A 21,265-nucleotide genomic window follows, 5' to 3' on the forward strand; every position below is an offset into this window, starting at 1 on the left:
GGGTTCTCTATGTATATTATCATATCATCTGCAAATAGTGATAGTTTGACTTCTTCTTTTCCTATTTGGATTCCTTGGATGTCTTTCTCTTGTCTTATTGCTCTGGCTAGGACTTCCAGTATTATATTGAAAAGCAGTGGTGAGAGTGGACATCCTTGTCTTGTTCCAGATCTTAATGGAATTGCTTTCAGCTTTTCACCATTGAGAATGATACTGGCTGTTGGCTTGTCATAGATGGCCTTTATGATGTTGAGGTATGTTCCTTGTATCCCAAGAATTTCAAGGGCTTTTATCATGAATGGGTGTTGCACTTTGTCGAAAGCTTTCTCAGCATCTATTGATATTATCATATGGTTTTTATATTTCTTTTTATTGATGTGTTGGATAACGTTGATTGATTTTCGGATGTTAAACCATCCTTGTGCCCCTGGAATGAATCCAACTTGGTCGTGGTGAATTATCTTATGGATACATTGTTGGATTCTGATAGCTAAAATTTTATTGAGGATTTTTGCATCAGTGTTCATTAGGGAGATTGGCCTATAGTTTTCCTTTTTTGTGTTGTCCTTATTCGGTTTTGGTATTAGTGTAATATTGGCTTCATAGAACGTGTTTGGTATTGTCCCTTCCTTCTCAATTTTTTGGAAGAGTTTGTGAAGTATAGGCACTAATTCGTCTCTGAATGTTTGGTAGAATTCATTTGTAAATCCATCAGGTCCTGGGCTTTTGTTTTTGGGGAGGTTTTTGATTACCATTTCAATTTCGCTGCTTGTAATTGGTCTGTTTAGGTGTTCTGTTTCTTCTTTATCTAGCTTTGGGTGATTGTAGAGTTGTAGGAATTTGTCCATCTCCTCTAGATTGTTGAACTTGTTTCCATATAACTGTTCATAGTAGTTACTGATTATTCATTTGATTTCTGCTGTGTCCGTTGTGATTTCTCCTCTTTCATTTATGATCCTGTGTATTTGTGCTTTCTCCCTTTTTTCCTTTGTGAGCCTGGCTAGGGGTTTGTCTATTTTATTTATTTTTTCAAAGAACCAGCTCTTGGTTTCATTGATCTTTTGGATTGTTTTTTTAGTTTCAATTTCATTTATTTCTGCTTTGGTTTTTATTATTTCTTTTCTTCTACTGGTTTTGGGTTTTTTTTTGTTGTCTTTTCCTAGATCTTTGAGCTTCGAGATTAGGTTGTTTCTTTGAGTTCTTTCTTGTTTTTTGATGTGAGCTTCTATTGCTATATATTTTCCTCTTATTACTGCTTTTGCTGCATCCCATACATTTAGGATATTGGTGTCCTCCTTGTCATTCAATTCAAAGAATTTTTTAATTTCTTCTTTGATCTCCTCGTTAGTCCAGTGGTCTTCCAGTAGTGTGGCTTTTAATCTCCATGAGGTAGGATAGTTCCTTGCCTTCTTTTTATGATTTATTTCTAGTTTGATGCCTTCGTGGTCAGAAAAGATGGTTGGTATGATTTCAATCTTGGTGTATCTGTTGATGTTTGTCTTGTGCCCCAGTATGTGATCGATCCTGGAGAATGATCCATGTGCGCTTGAGAAAAATGTGTACTCCGTTTTTTTTGGGTTTAGTGTTCTATAGATGTCTGTTAAGCCCAAATGCTCTAGGTCCTTATTTAGAGCTTTAGTTTCTTTACTTATTTTTTGTCTTGTTGATCTATCCATTGTTGATAGTGGTGTGTTGAAGTCTCCCACTACGTATGTGTTTTCTCTGATGTCTGTTTTCAGAGAGGACAACAGTTGTCTGATATATTTTGGTGCTCTTTCGTTTGGTGAGTATATGTTAATGAGTGTTATTTCTTCTTGAAGTATTGTCCCCTTAATCATAATGTAGTGACCATTGGGGTCTCTTTTTATTTTTTTGAGTTTGAAGTCTGTTTATCTGATATAAGTATAGCTGTTCCTGCTTTCTTTTTTGGCCAATTTGCTTGTAGGATTGTTTTCCATCCTTTGACTTTGAGCCTATTTTTATCTTTTGTAGCTAAATGTGTTTCCTGGAGACAGCAAAAGGTTGGGTTTTGTTTCTTAATCCAGGCTGCAACTCTGTGTCTTTTTATTGAAGAGTTTAGTCCATTTAAATTTAGAGTTAATATTGATATGTTAGCATCTGTATTTGCCATTATGTTTGTCTTTCCTTTGATTTTATTTATTCTTTTAATAACTTTTTTTTTTTTTGGTCTTCTTTCGTTGTTATTTGTCCCTCTGAGGTTCTGGCTTTAGGATTCCTTGTAGTATTTTTTGGAGTGGGGTTTTATTCGTAATGAAATTCCGGAGTTTCTCTTTGTCTGGGAAGGTCCATATTCTTTCTTCATGGAGGAAAGAGAGCTTTGCGGGATAGAGTATTCTTGGTTGGCATCTGTTTTCTTGGAGTCTGTTGACTATGTCCCTCCACTCTCTCCTTGCCCGTAGTGTTTCTTCAGAGAAGTCTGATGTCAGCCTGATTGGTTTTCCTTTGAATGTTATCTGTTTCTTCCCTCTTGTCAGCTTCATTATTTTTCCTTGTCCTGGATTCTTGGGAGCTTTACTATTATGTGTCTTGCTGTGTTTTTCCTTTCGTCGTGGAAGTTTGGTGTTCTTCTTGCTTCTTGTATATCAATTTTCAGCTCCTTCGCATTTGGGAAGTTCTCTTCAATTATCTCCTGGAATATTTTCTCTGTTCCTACATCTCTCTCCTCTCCTTCTGGAATTCCTATAACTCTTATATTTCCTTTCCTCATGGAGTCAGATAGTTCCCGAAGTCTTTCTTCATTCTTTTTCCTTCGTACTTCTCTTTCCTTTTCTGTTTTGGTTCTTTTTATTTCTGTGTCTTCAAGAGAACTTATTCGTTCTTCCATTTCATCTATTCTGCTTTCCTTGCTTTTCCCGGAGTTCTTTAGTTCCTCCATTAATTCTTTGATCTCCTGCATTTCTTTTACTTCCCTCTTTAGGGACTCAATTTCATTCTTCTGACCATTGTTTTCCCTCTTTAGGGACTCAATTTCCTTCTTCTGATCTATCACTTTTTCAATCATGGCAATTTTAAATTCTCTTTCTGGAAGGCTCAGAAGTTCTTCCAAGTTGCTGTCGTTGCAATCTGGGGAGTGGTTTTCTTTTTGTGGTGTGCTTCTTTCCTGAGGAGTTGTTAGGTTGCGTGTGGTTCTTCTACTCCCTACTGTCTGTTTTCTAATTTGTCGTATGCGTTGGGACACTGTATTGCTCGGACTGACTGACATCTTGGGTGAACTTCTCCGCTCCCCTCTGGCTCTTCCAGGAGCCATCTCTGTCTTCTGGGGGAGCTTTCTGCTGGTTTTAGGCAGTTTTTACTGAAGAAATGTCCCTGTTCTCAAATAGCAAAGCGGGATGCAGTCCCTGCGCCTCCGGTTTCAGGCACACTCTTCTGCGCACGCGGTCTGCCCCGGACGTTTGTGCCTGCTCCCTCTGTGGGCTCAGACTGCTGGTCGGAAGGGGCCTGGCGTGGAATAACTTCCCGGCTGGCCACTGGGTCCTCCAGACGCCTTCTGCCCTTTTCAAGCAGTCTTAAGAAATTTCCTGTTTTATGGGGTGTTAGTGACTTTTTTTTCCTGGTCGCTAGGTGGCGCCAGAGATCTCTCCTATTGTCCTTGGGGGGCTGTTTTTCGCCTCCCCCCACCCCGTGGGACAGGGAACAGAGCGGGAATGGTAGGGTACACCTCAACAGCTTTGGGGTGCTGTGTCTGCCTTGTGCCCCACCGTCGTGGAGAACCCACGCCCCGAATTTTTGTGCCCCGGTCTCAGTTTCAAAGCCCTCAGTTCCAGGATGCGGGCTGTAGCCCAGTTCAGTGGCGCGGGAATGGCGCCTTTTGCACCGCTCCCGTGCCTGGGCGCCTGGTTCCTGCTCACTCAGGGAGGGACCTTCACCTCAGTGAGGACCTCCGCGCGTCTCCCCGCAAGCCTAGGTCGCAGGCGCGGGGACCTGGGCAGCTGTGATCCCGGTCTGCACTTGCTTTTCAAGCGCGCCTAGCGCGCCGCTTTCCCGCGCCAGCTTACCGGCAGCCCGGGCTGTGTGCGCGTCTCCCGGGGTCTTTGTTCTTCTCTAATGGCGCCCGGAGCCGTTCGCTCACCTCCGCGGCGGATCCTGCAGGGTTCGCCTCAGCTCCCGTTCACGGGGTGTGGTGGCTGCAATAGTTCCTTTCCACTCCCAGTCCCGCTTGCTGCGTAGTTTGTTCTTGTGGGCTGTTTTGGTTTGTTGTTTTCCTCCTCTCTGCCGGTCGGAGAGTGCCGCCTCTGTGGGCGGGGGAGGGGAGCAGGGTTCTCCAGTTTATATTCTTTTACCTTTCAAGTTTTTACATGTTAGATTTTAAAACAGGACAAACCTGTGAATGCCACTGTTTTTCAATTTTTTTTTAAAGATTTGTTTATTTATGCATACAAGAGCTGGGGTGTAGGCTAGAGATGCGGTGGGTGAGAGGATTCACCAGAGACAGAGCGGGGAGCAGAACAGGCAGATGTACTGAAATACACTGCTGAGGGAACAGCGGGCGAGGCAGGAGAGGTTTGCACGCCATTCAGGTTACCTCCCTGGATGGGGATCAAACTCGTGCTGCAAGTAGCTGCAGATTGCTTCATAGAGCTGACACTTAACCCCTTGCGCCACCAAGAAGGCCCCTGTTTTCCAATTTTTCATTGTGAATATTTTCAAACAAATAGAGAAGTTGAAAGTGCCCCATGTCCTTTAAATACACCCCCGAAACTACAGCATACACCTAAAAAATAAAGGCATTACATAACCATATTACCATGACCAAACCTAAGAAAATTAATAATTCCATTATATCATCTATTATCTACTGCAGTTAAATTCACCAAATAAAGGAATTTTTTTTTTAACTAAAACACATTTAAAAAATTTTTTTAAAGATTTATTTGTTTATACAAGAACGGGGCTACAGGCCAGAGGCGCAGAAGGGTGAGAGAATTCACCAGAGACAGAGAGGGGAGCAGAACAGGCAGACAAACCGAAAAACACTGCTTAGGGGAGCAGCGGGTGAGACAGGAGAAGTCTGCCTTGCTGTGTGGGTATCTCCCTGGCTGGCCAGGATCAAGCCTGCTCTGCAAAGGCTGCACGCACGGACAGCTTCACAGCACTGCATTCAACCTGCTGCGTCACCGGGGAGGCCCTAAAATACATTGAATTTAATCAGATTACTTTTATGTAGTGTTAATTTTTTTATTACTATAAGAAAATATGTCCTTAAAGAATACATACACATGCACACACACACATACGAAACGAGCAAAAAAATAAAAGAATCTACCTAAAGTGATATGTTGACACCTCATATGTATCGTTCCAGATTCTTTTCTGTACATATGTGAATTTTTAAACTGAACATACAACAAATGTACTATTTTGCTACCTCCTTTTCCAATTAGTATATTGTAAGCATTTATATTTCAGTTAATAGACTTATTCAACATTTTTTTCCTACAACATTTGATGACTTGTAGTATTATTTGAACTATATCACAATTGATTGAACCAGTTCTTTTCGTTGGATATTTAGTCTATTATTTCTGAGTTTGGACTGCTGCAAATACCACTGGAAGAAATATCTTATTCTCCTTTCATTAGGGGATTATCTCAGAAACAGAATTACTAGTTCAAAGAGCACATGAATTTTTAAGGTTTTTAATACACGTTGCCCACTAGAAGGGTCATCCATCCTCAAATCAACATAGCTAAGTACTCGAACTTGCACATTCTTTATCAAATAATATGTGTCTTTTCAAAATTCTCATTTATTTACTATTTTAATTTTAATAAAGTTTATCTCATTGTACTTTTAATTTACCTTTCTTTAAAGCCTAAAGAGATTGAACATTTTGTATTTTATTGTTCCATGTCCTTTTTTAATTTGTGAATTTGCTGTTTTGTTACTAGTTTAATAAGTTTTCTATGCCAGGGCCTCCCCTGGTGGCACAGTGGTTGAGTGCTGGGCTGCCCACAGCCTCTGTAGTGCCGGTTCGTTTCCCAGCCACCAGCGAGGGTCCCACCAAAAAAAAAAAAAAAAAAAAAAGTTCTCTATGCCAAATTTTAAAAAAATAGAAAATAAGTCAAATACTTGTATATTTTGGAATTTGTGCTAGTTGTCTCAGTGTTACCCAGCAGATTAATATACACTAGCAAAGAATGATTATAGAAAAGTATCTTCAAATAGAGGCAAGAAAATAACTTCTCATTCTTTAATTAAAAACCCTGAAAACCCAGACCTACATTTCCTTCCTTTTATATCATTACAGTGTGCAAAAAGGTTTGATGAACTGAAGAGCAGTGGGAGTTCACCTGTTGACAACCAGTATAATACCCTAATGGCTACTGGAGAGAGTCCTATTGAAACTTTAGCCATGTATATTAAATCCTCACTTCTTGACACACAGGGAGAATTTCAGGAGACTCCAGTCGGTCAGGATACAGTTTCCAAAACAGGTGAGATTTTAAAACCAAGATGTAGTTCTTGGCCTTATAATTCTGTAAAATATTATGTACTGCAATCAGCTTTATTTAAAGGCTAATGTAATCATTAACAGAAAAATCTATTTGTATCTTGACAAAATTTGGAAATTTCCTTTGCTATATTTGAAAGAAATGTTCGGTGTTACTAGAAAGTTAAACACTATCAAAAAAGAGAGAGAGAAAGAGAGAAAAAGAGAAATGCTTTACTATATCAAAATTTACTGCTTCAGTCTGTTAACCTAGTAATGTCATCAATTTAAGGTATTTGACCTGTACTTTTCACTCAGTTGTTTTTTTAAACTAGAGGATATTGCTTTTCTCTCTTGATATCTTTTTTACAGCTACCATTTCTTGTAGTCGACAGTAGCTTCAAATGCCATAGTAGAAGAGTAGAAGAGATGTTTCCTACAATTATATTAGAAATAATAGCTGATTGTAGTAATCCCCAGAGTGTAATGAATTATTTTAATCTCAGTAGCAGCAGTCAAAATGTTGATAATAAAATTTGCTTTAGGAAGAGAAAACTATATTCCTGTCTTTTGAACATTGGATCCCATCTATATATACCATATCAGTATTTTTAAAATCATCAGTGTAACACTGGCAATTTGCAATCCTTTTTTGGTACTCTTTTTCTCCAAATACCTTTAGAAATATTAAGGAAATGCTTCCTGACGAAAGACCATCTTTTAATTAGCCTTAGAAACCACATTTACAGTATAACCATTCAATAAGTAAAAACCCATTTTCAGCTAGAAACACTAACCTCCCCCTTTGTTTTTGTATGTGTTTGTTTCTGTATTTAAGGAAGACATAGTATAGCTTCCACAAGGAATTGTTCTTCAGAAAGTGAAAATTGTACTACTCGTAATGGTGGAGAAAAGACTGAAGAAACTGAAGGGTAGGAGGCTGGTTCTTTGCTGGATAAGAGTTAATATGAATATCAAACTTTAAATTATATATGATTGGTGATTGTATACATCAGTTACCACAAGTTAGGAATTTAACATCATGCAATTGTTGAAACAATTGACTTGTGTGTTAAACTAGAAATGGTTGCTTTATAGCTAAACATATAACTTATTCATGTTGTTATAATTTAGACTATAATTTCCCATTTTAAAATATTATTTTCATATTTGTAAATATTAGAAATAATGTTTATTAGCAAAACTCTGAAAAAATATATTTTAAAACTCAGAAAAATATCTGTCATTAGTTCCCAATTATATTAAAGAAACTGGATGTAAATTATAGAACTATTTGAATAAAATTACTTATTGTAGAAACATTTAAAAATAGAATATATCTTTCAGTAAATTGCGAGTTTTTTGATAGCTTTATATATTTATATACAATAAATTGTAGGTATTTTAAATATTCACTTTGATGAGTATTAACAAATGAGTAAACCATGTAACCTTCACTCAAGATATAGAAAATTTTCATTTTCTTTGAATGTTCCTTTGTGTATTTTTAGTTTCGATTTTTTTTAAATAATAGCTTTACTAATATATAGTTCACATGCCATAAAAGTTTGGAAAAGTTCTGGGTATATAGTAGTATAACAATGTGAATGCCACTGAACTCTGAACTGTGAATTTAAAAATGGCTGAACTGTTTGATTTTATGTTCTGTGTTTTTTTACCACAAACAAAACTCACGCGTTTTAAGTTTGTTATTTATTCACATATATTTTAACTGATAGGCTTGTTTGTGTGACACAAAAATTCACTGGAAAATTTTTTACTGGAATTATTTAGTATTTTATATTGTGATCCAAATAGCCACAGACACTTTGTGTTTCATTATACAGTCAGTACCTATTTATATTTTAACCACAATTTATTTTGAAAAACAATTTGCAAAGAATTATTTAAATTTCTTTCAGTTTGATAGTAAGTTGACTGATCCTTTTTCTGGTAGCCCATTTTTATCTCAAATATAATTTTTTTTTGTATTAGAAGTTATGAAGTTTTATTAAACACACTTTAAATTCATATTGTAGGGTAGTGTTTCTCTTCCTTTAATAATGACAAGAAGGGCCTCCCCTGGTGGCGCAGCGGTTGAGCGCTGGGCTGTGAGGCTGCCCGCAGCCTCTGCCGCGCCGGTTCGTTCCCCAGCCGCCAGTGAAGGTCACACAAAAAAATAAATAAATAAATGATGACATGAAGACAGTTGTGGATCACACTGATGTGTCTTTTTGGGATGATATATATTTCAAAGAAAAGTAAATGAAAGTATGTAATTTTTGAAGTCATCTTTCTGATGCATTGTCTGAATTTAAATTATTTTTAAATATGTAATTTGGCACACTGTAGTGTTTAGAATCTTTTTACTTTTATTAACTAATTATTTGTAGTGAATACCTAGAAACAAACTTTCTTGCTACTAAAATAAATTGGTAGCCATGAAAATTTTTTGAGTCTATAGTAGCCATGATAGTTTTTTGAGTTTTTAATGAATAATTTTAACTGTTTTTCCTCTTTGTTAGCAGTAAGAAAATTTTAATATTTAATCTTATCTCTTTCCATTGCCATGTAAAAGTGCTGTTTTATGTTCCTCATAAGTAAATATTTTTGTTACATCAGTCACTAAACTAAAATTAGCTATACTCTAAGATAAAGATCAGGTTAACAAGACACTTGTGAAAAATATTTTTTAAATTCTGAAAATGTTGAAGCCTATGAAACTGATTTGTGGTCAAAACCTTCAAAAATGTGTTTTTGTACCTCCAATAAATGTCAATATTCTTGACTCCTCTTCTGAAACTCTAATAATTTCATTTCTGTGTGACTTTTTTTTATGAAGGCCAAACATGGTGATCCATGTATGTGATGAAGCAAAAAACTTGAAAGAAGATTTTATTTGTCCACGAGATCTTTTGATATCAGAAATGAAGTACTTTGCTGAATATTTATCTGTGGATGCCCAGCGCTGGGAAGAGGTGGACATTTCAGTTCATTGTGATGTTCACATTTTCAACTGGTTGATAAAATACGTTAAAAGAACCACCAAAGAGAATAAAGATTCTGAGATCCCCACTTTAGGTAAAAGATAATCTGTTACTTTATTTTGTAGTGAAATTTTTGTGTCACCTGGTAATTGCTTTGGACTGAACTTGAAATGTGGAAAAATTGTTTGGCTTTAGTATTTTGTTATAATAAATTTATTTTATGCATACAAGAGCTGGGGCGTAGGGTAGAGGTGTGGGGGAAGTGGTGGGACGTGGGTGAGAGGATTCACCAGAGAAAGAGTGGGGAGCAGAATAGGCAGATTGACTGAATTACACTGCTGATGGGAACAGTGGGCAAGACAGGAGAGGTCTGCTTGCACCACGTGGGTTAGCTCCCTGGCTGGGGATCGAACTCATGCTGCAGTGGCTGCCTATAGCTTGATAGTGCTGAGATTTAACCCCTTGTGCCACCAGAGAGACCCTGGACATTAATATTTTTGTTCAGATGTAATAACCACCTTTTAGAAAACATCTCTCATCCTTTTCAGTAAATTATAGTGAATTTATAACAAATGGACAGGTCTCTACATCAGCAGTTCTCAGTGTATTTTATATGGACACTTTGAGTTGTAGAGATTTTTCTTTTTGTTTTGGTTTTTTAAGAAGAAGATGCATAAGCAGTACAATTTGCATAGAATTGCTAGGATGTTCTTTGTCTTTCTGTGTTGACATTTGTTAAGATGGTGCAGAAGTAATAGAGGGTAAAAATTTTGGAACTTGAGCACTCATCAAGGTGGGGGCACTAAACTATACTAGTGGTCACTGTATTCTTTAGCTCTGTATTCTTATAGTTAAGGAAAAAAAGGGAGAAAAACTCCAGTTCCACTTAAGAATGTCCTTGATAAGGTGCCTCCCTGGTGGTGCAGGGGTTAGAGACAGCACTATCAAGCTATTGCCAGCCAGTGCAGCATGAGTTAGATTCTCCCGGCCAGGGAGGTGACCCACATGGCGCAGCAGACCTCTCCTGTCTTGCACACTGCTTCTCTTGGCTATGTATTTCAGTAGATCTGCCTATTCTGCTCCCCACTCTGTAGCTGGTGAATCCTCTCACCCCCTCCCTGCACCTCTAGCCTACACTGCAGCTCTTTTATGCATAAATAAATAATTTTTTTAAAAAAGCATGTCCTTGACGCAACAGTTAAAATCACCTTTTTTATTAACTTCTGACTCTTGAACATACATCTAGCCAGTACTCTTAAGTGATGACGTGAGAGCTGCACTGCTGCTGATAGCAAGTGTAATGTCTTCAGGAAATGCTTGCATGGCTGTTTGAGTTATAAGCCTGAGTAGCTACTTCTTAAAAAAATTAGAATACCCGGCCTTCCTGGTGGCACAAAATCTCAGCACGATCAAGCTAATGCTAGCCACTGCAGCATGAGTTCAATCCCCCAGTCAGGGAGCTAACCCACATGGCGCAGCAGACCTCTCCTGTCTCGCCTGCTGCTCCCCTCAGCAGTGTATTTCAGTACCTCTGCCTGTTCTGCTCCCCACTCTGTCTCTGGTGAATCCTCTCACCCCACCGCACCTCTGGCCTATACCCCAGCTCTTGTATGCATAAATAAATAAAATAAATCTTAAAAAAAACCCAGAAAACTGCTTTTCTTGAAAAAGTAGTTGACAGTTTATAGTTTTCATACTTAGGTAGATAACAGACATTTTCTTGAAAATGTACTAAGTGGATCTAGTCAATGAAAGGGAAACAACACATTATATTTGGAAAACCTTTATCTGCTTTTATGTGCTTGGCAACTTCTAAATCTCTGAAGACTTTTCTAATTAGAATGGTGGGCATATTAATGAATATGATTTTTTAATATATTGTACAATGAAATTTTTCCGTACATAGACGATCTACACAACTCAATGAGCCAATAGTTTTCAAATGACCAGTGCATGATGTTTTCAAAAAAATCATACATGAGTTAAAGATCTATGCAAAGTGCAAGGTACAGGTCAGTGGATTTTGAGATAACAGATTAGGAAAAGTTCATTGATATGATTTCACATTCCATTGTAACTAGCCTTTAAGAAATTACCATTTGTCCAGCTTTGATGTAGCATCAAATAAAACTACCCACAGATTGAATGTAGAAAGAGGAGAATCCAACTGTATTCTATTAGTCAGACATTAAGGAAATTTGCAAAAAATGTCAGTGTTACAGTTCTTTTTTTAGAAAGATTTATTAATGTATGCATACAAGAACTAGGGTACAGGCCAGAGATGTGGGAGGTGAGAGGATTCACCAGAGACAGAGAGTGGGGAACAGAACAGGGCGACTGACTGAAATACACTGCTGAGGGAAGCAGCGGGCGAGTCAGGAGAGATCTGCCGCACCATGTGGATAGCTCCCTGGCCAGCCGGAAATCGAACTCGTGCTGCAGAGGCTGCGGATAGCCTCATAGGTTGCATCTTAACCCCTTGTACCACCAGGGACGCCCACTTCTTACTAATTTATTTTTCATTTTGGAAAATAGTTACTTTTTGTAAAGATATATTAATGTTTATTCTTGTCAAATGAATTAATAAATAATAAAATTCTATGTTATAATTTCTATTATGGTAAAGAATGATAAGTGTAACCCATATAAACAAAAGCCCTTTCAGATTCCCATTTTTAAAATCACAAAGGGATTTTGAGAGATTTATTTATTTATTTTTATTTTTTTAAAGATTTATTTATTTATGCATACAAGAGCTGGGGTACAGTCCAGAGGTGTGGGAGTTGAGAGGATTCACCAGAGACAGATTGGGGAACAGAACAGGCATATTGACTGAAGTACACTGCTGAGGGGAGCAGTGGGCGAGACAGGAGAGGTCTGCTGTGCCATGTGGGTTGCTCCCTGGCTGGAGATCGAACTCGTGCTACAGAGGTTGCAGACAGCTTCATAAGTTGCATCTTAACCCCTTGTGCCACCAGGGAGGCCCTAATTTTGAAATTTAAAGTTACAGTGTTCTAGGGCCTCCTTAGTGGCGCAGCGGGTTGAGCACAGCGCTGTGAAGCTGTCCGCAGCCTCTGCAGTGCAGGTTCAATCTCGGTCGGCTGGCGAGAATCCCACATGGCTCAGCAGACCTCTCCTGTCTCGCCTGCTGCTCAGCAGTGTATTTCATTTCAGTCCTTCTGCCTGTTCTGCTCCCCGCTCTGTCTCTGGTGAATCCTCTCACCCTCCGGCACCTCTGACCTGTACCCCAGCTCTTGTATAAAAATAAATAATAAATCTTAAAAAAAAAGTTAAAAAAAAATAAAGTTAGTGTCCTAGATGATACAAAGTATAATAACTAAGTAGTCTTTCATTAGGTATAGCTTGTACAGGAAATTGCATTTGTGATTTAATAAAGTCTGTGTACTAAAATTGGTATTTATAGACATACCAAAATATTTCTAAATTTTTATTAGTAAATATACTGATAGTATAAAAGTTGTTTAAGGAAGTTATAATTTGTTACTTTTTAAAATTTTATTTATTTATTTATTTACACTTTAGAGACCAAATAATGGGAAAGGTTTCCATACTTTGTATCATCTCCAGAATAGATTATATTACAGTTTCCTCAGGAATGTTTTCACTAGCTCCTTCCTCTCTTCAGCATTCTATTTAAGAACATTTACGCTAGAATTATTATTTAAGGAAAGATTAGGATTTCTTAATCATTGTGTACATATTTCTTTATTTAGAATGATTCTCTTACTAATGTAATAAGAAATTGTAATTTTTCTTTTTCTTAAATAGGTGATGACTTAGGTTTATTAAGACAAAAGTGACAATTGGCTTCATCCTTTCCCTGTTTTATTTTTTGTTTATTTTTGTTTTTGTTTTCATTTTATATATATTTTACATCATTCTTCTTTTTTGTACAATGTTTGCTTTCTCCTCTCAGGTGTAGTCCCCATAAAATTCCCACCACCAGTTCACCCATGCATTATCACCATAGTCTCTTGTGCTCTTCCCTTCTCTTTTGATCTCTTTCCTTCCCCCTCCCCTACAGAACATCTCTGACTTATAGTTGCCTGTTAATTTTGGTTTTTAATTTATTATAGTTTTTTTTCCTGTTCCCTATTTCCCCTACATTCCTCATATAAGCGAAACCACCTGATATTTTTCTTTTTCTTTCTGGCTTATTTCGCTGAACATAATCCCTTCCAGCTCCATCCATGTTGCTGTGAATGGCATGAGTTTATCTTTTTTGACCGCAGTAATATTCCATTGTGTATATACCACATATTCTTGATCCAGTTATCTGGATCTATTTTTTTTATGTCCTTTGGGTAGACTCCTAGGAGTGGAATTGCTGCATTATATTTTAGTAGTTTGAGGAACCTCCACACAGCTTTTCGTAGTCGTTGGACCAGTTTGCATTCCCACCAGCAGTGTAGGAGAGTTTCCTTTTCTCCACATCCTCGCCAATATTTGTTGCTGCCATTTCCACTGGTGTAAAATGGTATCTCATTGTGATTTTGATTTGCATTTCCCTGATTAGAAGTGATGTTTCATGTATCTGTTGGCCATTTGTACTTACTCTTTGGAGAAGTGTCTTTTTAAGACTTGCCCATTTTTTTGACTGGATTGCTTACTTTGTTTTTGTTGAGTCGCATCAGCTCTTTGTAGATCTTTGTGAACAGTCCCTTATCACTTGTATTGTGTGCAAAAATTTTCTCCCAATCAATAGTGTGTCTATTTCGGTTAATGTCTCTTTTGCTGTACAGAAGCTTTTTAGTTTGATGTAATCCCAGCTGTTCATCTATTCCTTCACTTTCTTTCTTTTGGGCAATATGTCTTTAAAGATGTTACTGAGGGCCTCCCAGTGGCGCAGAAAGTTGAGTGCAGTGCTGTGAAGCTGTCCACAGCCTCTGCAGCACGGGTTTGATTCCCGGCCAGCTAGGGAGATACCTACATGGCGTGGCAGACCTCTCCTGTCTCTCCCGCTGCTCCCCTCAGCAGCGTTTTCAGTCCGTCTGCCTGTTCTGCTCCCCGCTATGTCTCTGGTGAGTTCTCTTACACCCCGCACCTCTGGCCTGTACCCCAGTTCTTGTATAAATAAATAAATCTTAAAAAAAAAAGATGTTACTGAGATGTATGTCATGTAGTGTTTTGCCTATATTTTCTTCTATATATTTTATGGTTTCAAGTCTTATGTCCAATTCTTTTATCCATTTTGAGTTGGTTTTTGTGCATGATGTAAGGTAGTAGTCTAGCTTCATTCTTATGCATGTAGCAGTCCAGTTTTCCTGGCACTATTTATTGAACAGACTATACTTGTTCCATTGCATAGTCTTTGTTTTTTTGTCAAAGATTAGTTCTCCATAAATATGTGAGTTTATTTCTGGGTTTTCTATTCAATTCCATTTGTCTGTGTTTTGTTCCAGTACCATAGAGTTTTAATTACCATGTCTTTGTAGTATGGTTTGGAGTGTGATACCTCCATTCTCCTTCTTTTTAATCAGGAAAACTTTGGTTATTCGAGGATTTTTGTGGTTCCATATGAATTTCTTCAATATTTATTTTATTTCTTTGAAGAATATCATCAAAATTTCTATTGGAATAGCATTGAATCTGTAAATTTATTTTGGTAGGATGGCCATTTTGATAATGTTAATTCTTGCAACCCATGAGCAGGGGATGTCTTTCTGTTTCTTTGTTTTATTTTTTTAAAGATTTATTTATTTATGCATACAAGTACAGAGGTGTGGGGGGTGGGAGGATCCACCAGAGACAGAGTGGGGAACAAAACAGGCAGATTGACTGAAATACACTGCTCAGGGGAGCAGTGGGCGAGTCTGGAGAGGTCTACTGTGCCGCGTGTGTTGCTCCCTGTCTGGGGATCAAACTCATGCTGCAGTGGCTGCGGATTGCTTCATAGGTTGCGTCTTGTGCCACCAGTGAGGCCCCTTTCTTTATTCTGTCTTCTATTTCTTTTAACCATGTTTTATAATTTTCTTTGGGCAAGTCCTTTACCTCTTTTGTTAGGTTTATTCCCAGGTATTTGATTTTTCTTGTTTCTGTTATAAAAGGGATGGTTTTCTTCATTTCTTCTTTTGCAGATTAATTGCTTGCATATAGGAGGGCTACTGATTTTTGTGTGTTAATTTTGTATCCTGGTACTTTACTAAACTGGTTTATTATTTTGATTAGTTTTCCTTTGGAGTTTCTATGGTTGTCTGTGTATATTATATCATCTGCAAATAGTGATCGTTTTACTACTTCTTTCCCTAATTTTGTGTCCTGGTACTTTACTAAACTGGTTGATTATTTTGATTAGTTTTCCTTTGGAGTTTCTACAGTTGTCTATGTATATTATATCATCTGCAAATAGTCATAGTTTTACTACTTCTTTCCCTAATTTTGTATCCTGGTACTTTACTAAACTGGTTTATTATTTTGATTAGTTTTCCTTTGGCGTTTCTACGGTTGTCTATGTATATTATATCATCTGCAAATAGTGATAGTTTTACTACTTCTTTCCCTATTTGGATTCCGTGTATGTCTTTCTCTTGTCTTATTGCTCTGGGTAGGGCTTATACTTTTATATTGAAAAGCAGCGGTGAGAGTGGTCTTGTTCCAGATCTTAAGGGAAAGGCTTTCAGCTTTTCACAATTGAGAATATTAGCTATGGGTTTGTGATATATGGCTTTTATTATGTTAAGGTATGTTCCTTCTATCCCAAAAGTGTCAAGGGCCTTCATGATAAACGGATGTTGAACTTTGTCAAATGCTTTCTCAGCATTTGACAGGATCATATGGTTTTTATTTTTCTTTTTGTTGATCTGTTGGATTACTTTAATTGATTTGGGATATTGAACCATCCTTGTGCCCCTAGAATAAATCCCACTTGGTCACAGTGAATTATCTTATTGATGCATTGTTGGATTCTGTTGGCTAGGATTATATTGAGGATTTTTGCATCAGTGTTGATTAGAGAGATTGGCTTGTAGTTTTCTTTTGCTTGGTTTTGGTATTAGTGTAGTGTTGGCTTCATAAAATATATTTGGTAGTGTTCCTTCCTTCTCAATTTTTTCAGAGAGTTTGTGTAGGATAGGCGCTAGTTTGTTTCTAAACATTTGATAGAATTCATTTGTGAAGCCGTCTGCTCGTGGGCTTTTGTTTTGGGGAGAGAGTTTTGTTTTTTTTTTGTTTTGTTTGGGGGAGAGTTTTGATTACCGTTTCAATTTCACTGCTTGTAATTGGTCTGATTGGGTGTTCTGTTTCTTCTTTATTTAGCTTTGGATGATTGTATAGTTCTAGAAATTTGTCCATCTCTACTAGATTGTTGAACTTGTTTGCATGTAACTGTTCATAGAAATTTCTGATGATTTTGATTTCTGCTGTGTCATAATTTCTCCTCTTTCATTTATGATCCTATTTATTTGTGCTTTCTCCTATTTTTTCTTTGTGAGCCTGGCTAGAGGTTTTATTTTTATTTTTTCGAAGACCCAAATTTTGGTTTCCTTTTCTTTTCTTTTTTGGTTCTTTTTATATCTATATCTTCAAGAGTGCTGATTCATTCTTCCATTTCTTCTATTTTTGTGGCTTCTCCCAGAATTCTTGAGCTCCTTCACTAATCTCTGGATAGTCTCTAGTCCTTCTCTTTGTTCTTTAGGGATTCCTTCTTGTTCCTCATTGATTATATTCTTATCTCTCTGCATTTTCTCTTAACTCTTGAATTGTTTTCATTATGGCCTTTTGGAATTCTTTATCTGTTAGGTGTAGATATTCTTCCATGTCCGTATTATCAGGTTCTGGAGGTGGACTTACTTTCTATGGTGTATTGTTCCCAGAAGGGCTTACTTGATCATTTCTATTTTTCTTTCTTCCCATTGTTAGCCTTCAGCTTTGCTCTATTCATAGTGCCCCTGTACCACTGGTGCTGGTGGGCATGACTTCTGATTTCTATTGCTGAGGTGTGAATGTGTCTGCCTAGTGTCTGAGCTGCTGTGGCTGGTGGATAGAGGTATAGGTGATGGCTATTGTGGTTCCCCCTTCTCTCTCTTTAGCTGTACCCCTGTTCTAGGTAAGTGGTAGTTCCTCTCACTCTTCCCAGGGCATTGGGGGCTACCAGACTTGGGAGTTGGGGGGATTCCTGCAGTTCTCACCTGGGTGCACGTCCAGCCACTCTTCTATTATGGTAGGTGTTGTTCTGAGCTGTGATTTGCTCAAGGAGCCCCTGCTTTTCCGACCCCCACTACATAGGATGGGATCCAGTGTCTCAGTCTGTGGTAGTCAAGAGTCTCATGTGGAGCACTACACTTCCAGGCACATGCTGAGGCCAAGTCCACTGGGACATGCTTGAAGGCTGGGTGGGATGTTGACCAGCTGGGTGGGATGTTCCCTCTAGGCAAGTCTCAGAAGAATATGGGGATTGAAAGAGAAAGAAGGGATAAGAGGATAGAAGAGGAAGCTAAGGAAATGTAAAAGGAATGCAGGTGACAGAAAAAAGAAAGGGGTCAGATAGGGGGAAGAGGAAAGAGGAGGTGGAAAAGGAGGGAATATAACAGAGACGAGAAAGTAGTGATGGTAATGTTGAAGGGGAGAAAGAAGAAAAATAGAAGAATCAGAAAAGGAAAGACGGAAAGGAACAACAGACAACCATCTGACCAATAAGCAAAGAAACACAAAAACAGATGAGGGGAGAATTGTTTCTCAGGACTCTGATGGCTCCCAGTAAGCTAGTCATTGCTGTTTTAGTCTGTCTGCTGGGGAGTCTGGTCTGCTGGGCACTCAATGAGTAGGATAGTCTTCCCAGGGTCCCCCTCCCCTCGCTATCTCCCTTGTGGTATATTGAGGGAGAGTAAAAAATGAACGCAAAAGGGGGCCTCCCCAGTGGCGCAGCAGTTGAGCGCTGGGTTGCAAAGCTGCCCGCAGCCTCTGCAGTGCTGGTTGGATCCCCGGCTGCTCCCCGGCCACCGGAGGAGGGTCCCACATGGTACGCAGACCTTTCCTGCCGCCCACTGCTCCCCTCAGCAGTGTACTTCATCTGTCTGCCTGTTCTGCTCCCTGCTCTGGCTCTGGTGAATTCTCTCACCATCCCGCGCTTCTGACTGTACTCAGTGCTTGTATAAACAAATTAAAAAAAAAAAAGAACACAAAAGGGTATGGGTTGAACTGTAGCTATTGGTGATGGAAAGATCAGCACTCTTTCTGGGCCCATGAGATAGTTGGGTGGGAGTCCTGAGGCCCCCAAAGTAGGGATCAGCCCTATGAGGCTCCTCCTAATGTCCTTCCTGCTGGTAAGAGCGACCAGTTAAATGGTCTCACCAGTCTCCAGAAGGGGAAGTGTCACAGTGCCGGGGTTTGCGCCCAGTGCTATGTGCCTGCACCAAGGCCCCATTTACCCACCTGTCACTGTCTGGGCCTGCCAGATGTCTCAGGATTCTCTGGGTGTTGTGGTCTCCAAGCCTTTTTTCCTTTTCTGCTAGATGAAGTAGGCCAGCTTTGTGGGTGGGGGAGGGGAGAAGGGTTCCAATGATTTTTCTCTCTTCCCTTCCCCTGTTGTTTCAGCTTTCTTCTGTGTCTGGGTGAATCACTGCATCACCAAGTTTGTTTAATATGTCCAGGTCCTGCAGGAACTTACTATTTTTTCTCCCTATCAGTTGTTTTTATGGGAAAACTTAATCCTAGTGTCTCTTCACTGCCAAGTCGATGTTGTCACTCACCCTTTCCCTGTTTTTGCCTCTGAAAGTTCATTTACTGTACCTATAGGAAGTAACTTTAGTCCTTCTGTAGTAGTAAAGTTTATCTCTTAGAATTTCTTTAATTAAATATTTGTTCAAAACAGGGACTGAGCTGTCTTTGAAATAACTTCAACAAGTGCTCTCATTAATCATTTAAAAACTCATTGATTTTGGTATGTGATTTATTACATTAATTACATTCTAAATTTTAATTATCTTTTCTCCTGATTTAGTTAAGGAGAAGTTTGTGTATGTCATATCTTCCTGTCAAGTCTTTTTATTTGATCTGAATCTAGTTTCAGGGCAAATTTATTATGAGTTTCTTCTATTCCTTGACTTATAACATTATATTTTCTTTCTTTCATGCATTTGAACTATATGATACAGTAAGATTATATAAAATTTGTTATATATGTTAAAGTATAACATCCTTTTTTTAAAGATTAATTTTTATTTATTTATGCATACAAGAACTGGGGTGTAGGCCAGAGGTCGGGGGGAGGTGAGAAGATTCAACAGAGACAGAATGGGGAGCAGAGCAGGCGGATCTACTGAAATACACTGCTGAGGGGAGTAGCGGCAAGACAGGAGGGGTCTGCTGCACCATGTGGATTAGCTCCTTGGCCTGGGATCCAACTCGTGCTGGCGATAGCTTGATCACACTGAGACTTTAACACCTGTGCCACCAGCGAGGCCCTATAACATCCTTTTTTAAGGTGAGAAGGAACCTGTTCTGAGGAGATTGATGTACAAATCAAAAGGAGAATTTAATTTTTTTCTCTTTTTCCAGAGCCAGGAAATGTCATATCAATTCTTATTTCTTCAGAGTTTTTGAAAATGGATTCATTGGTAAGTGTTAATAAAAGATCACTTATGCTTGATTTAACATATAACTTGAATCTTCTTTCAAGTGTCCAGGAAATTCTAAGATATATTAGAATTAGTTGTTAATTCAAGAGTGTTACTCTATTAGAAAAAACTGTTTGGGTTTGGAGGTACTTTGGTTAGTAAAGAATTAAGACTTCTATGTATCTTTTTATGTTCACTATTATATTAGATGAAACTAAACAGAATTAATTTTACCCCAATGAAGTTCTGTTCTAAAGTCAAATTAGATAAAAGTTGGAATGTGTTTGTTTTGCTATTTTTTTTTATTTTAAAGATTTATTTATTTATGCATACAAGAACTGGGATGGGGGGCAAGAGTACTCACCAGAGATAGAGTAGGGAGCAGAACAGGCAAACTGGCTGAAATACACTGCTGAGGGAATAAGGGGGTGAGACAGAAGAGGTCTGCTGTGCCATGTGGGCCAGCTCCCTGGCCAGGAATCAAACTTATGCTGCAGTGGCTGCTGATAACTTGGTAGTGCTGACTTAACCCCTTGTGCCACCAGGGAGGCCCTCTTTTACTATTTATTTCCTCTAAGCATGGTTTGCTTATTTATGTCTTTCATTTATTATTCAGTGAATTAAGAATGAGTATCCAACTACTAAACAATACAATTTTGTGTATGTTTAATTATGTATAAATCAAATGCTCGTGTCTTTTAAGAGTAGTTGACAAAACAGGGCTCCCCTGGTGGCACAAGGGGTTAAGCACAGCTCTGTGAAGCTATCCACAGCCTCTGCAGCACGAGTTCGATCCCCGGGCAGGGAGCTACCCACATGGCACAGCAAACCTCTCCTGTCTTGCCTGCTGCTCCCCTCAGTGGTGTATTTCAGTCAGTCTGCCTGTTCTGCTCCCCACTCTGTTTCTGGTGAATCCTCTCACCTCCTCACCTCCACACCTCTGGCCTGTACCCCAGTTCTTGTATGCATAAATAAATAAATCTTTTAAAAAAAACATGAAAACACAATATACATTTTATATCATATACATATCGAACTGACATATACATATCAAACTCTTAACATTAAATGTACTTGTTTTCTTTTTCTTTAATGAATTTATCATTCAAATGTTTTATGAATTGTCTTGAATATTTGCGTTTAACCCCTGATCAAACTGTTTATTTGACTGGGGTTTTATTTTATTTTAAGATTTATTTATTTATGCATCCAAGAACTGGGGTACAGGCTAGAAGTGCAGGTGGTGAGAGGA

The 21,265-nt window shown here is 38.4% G+C and overlaps 1 protein-coding gene across 5 annotated transcripts in view; it reads left to right on the forward strand.

Annotated features, from left to right (window-relative positions):
* SANBR (SANT and BTB domain regulator of CSR) overlaps positions 1–21,265 on the forward strand; it is a 65,561-nt gene that overhangs the window by 10,144 nt on the left and 34,152 nt on the right. For all 5 annotated transcript variants that reach the window (XR_005128366.2, XM_054701582.1, XM_037527452.2 and 2 more), the window contains 4 exons: positions 6,270–6,456; positions 7,291–7,384; positions 9,295–9,533; positions 19,955–20,013. Coding sequence is in view for 4 of the 5 variants with exons in the window: in XM_054701582.1 (XP_054557557.1) it covers positions 6,270–6,456; positions 7,291–7,384; positions 9,295–9,533; positions 19,955–20,013 (579 nt within the window). In the remaining variant the exon portion in view is untranslated. The remainder of the gene's footprint in view (positions 1–6,269; positions 6,457–7,290; positions 7,385–9,294; positions 9,534–19,954; positions 20,014–21,265) is intronic.

Source organism: Talpa occidentalis, unplaced genomic scaffold (assembly GCF_014898055.3).
Source record: "Talpa occidentalis isolate TD23 unplaced genomic scaffold, MPIMG_talOcc4v2.1 talOcc4.5, whole genome shotgun sequence".
Lineage (NCBI taxonomy): Eukaryota > Metazoa > Chordata > Mammalia > Eulipotyphla > Talpidae > Talpa > Talpa occidentalis.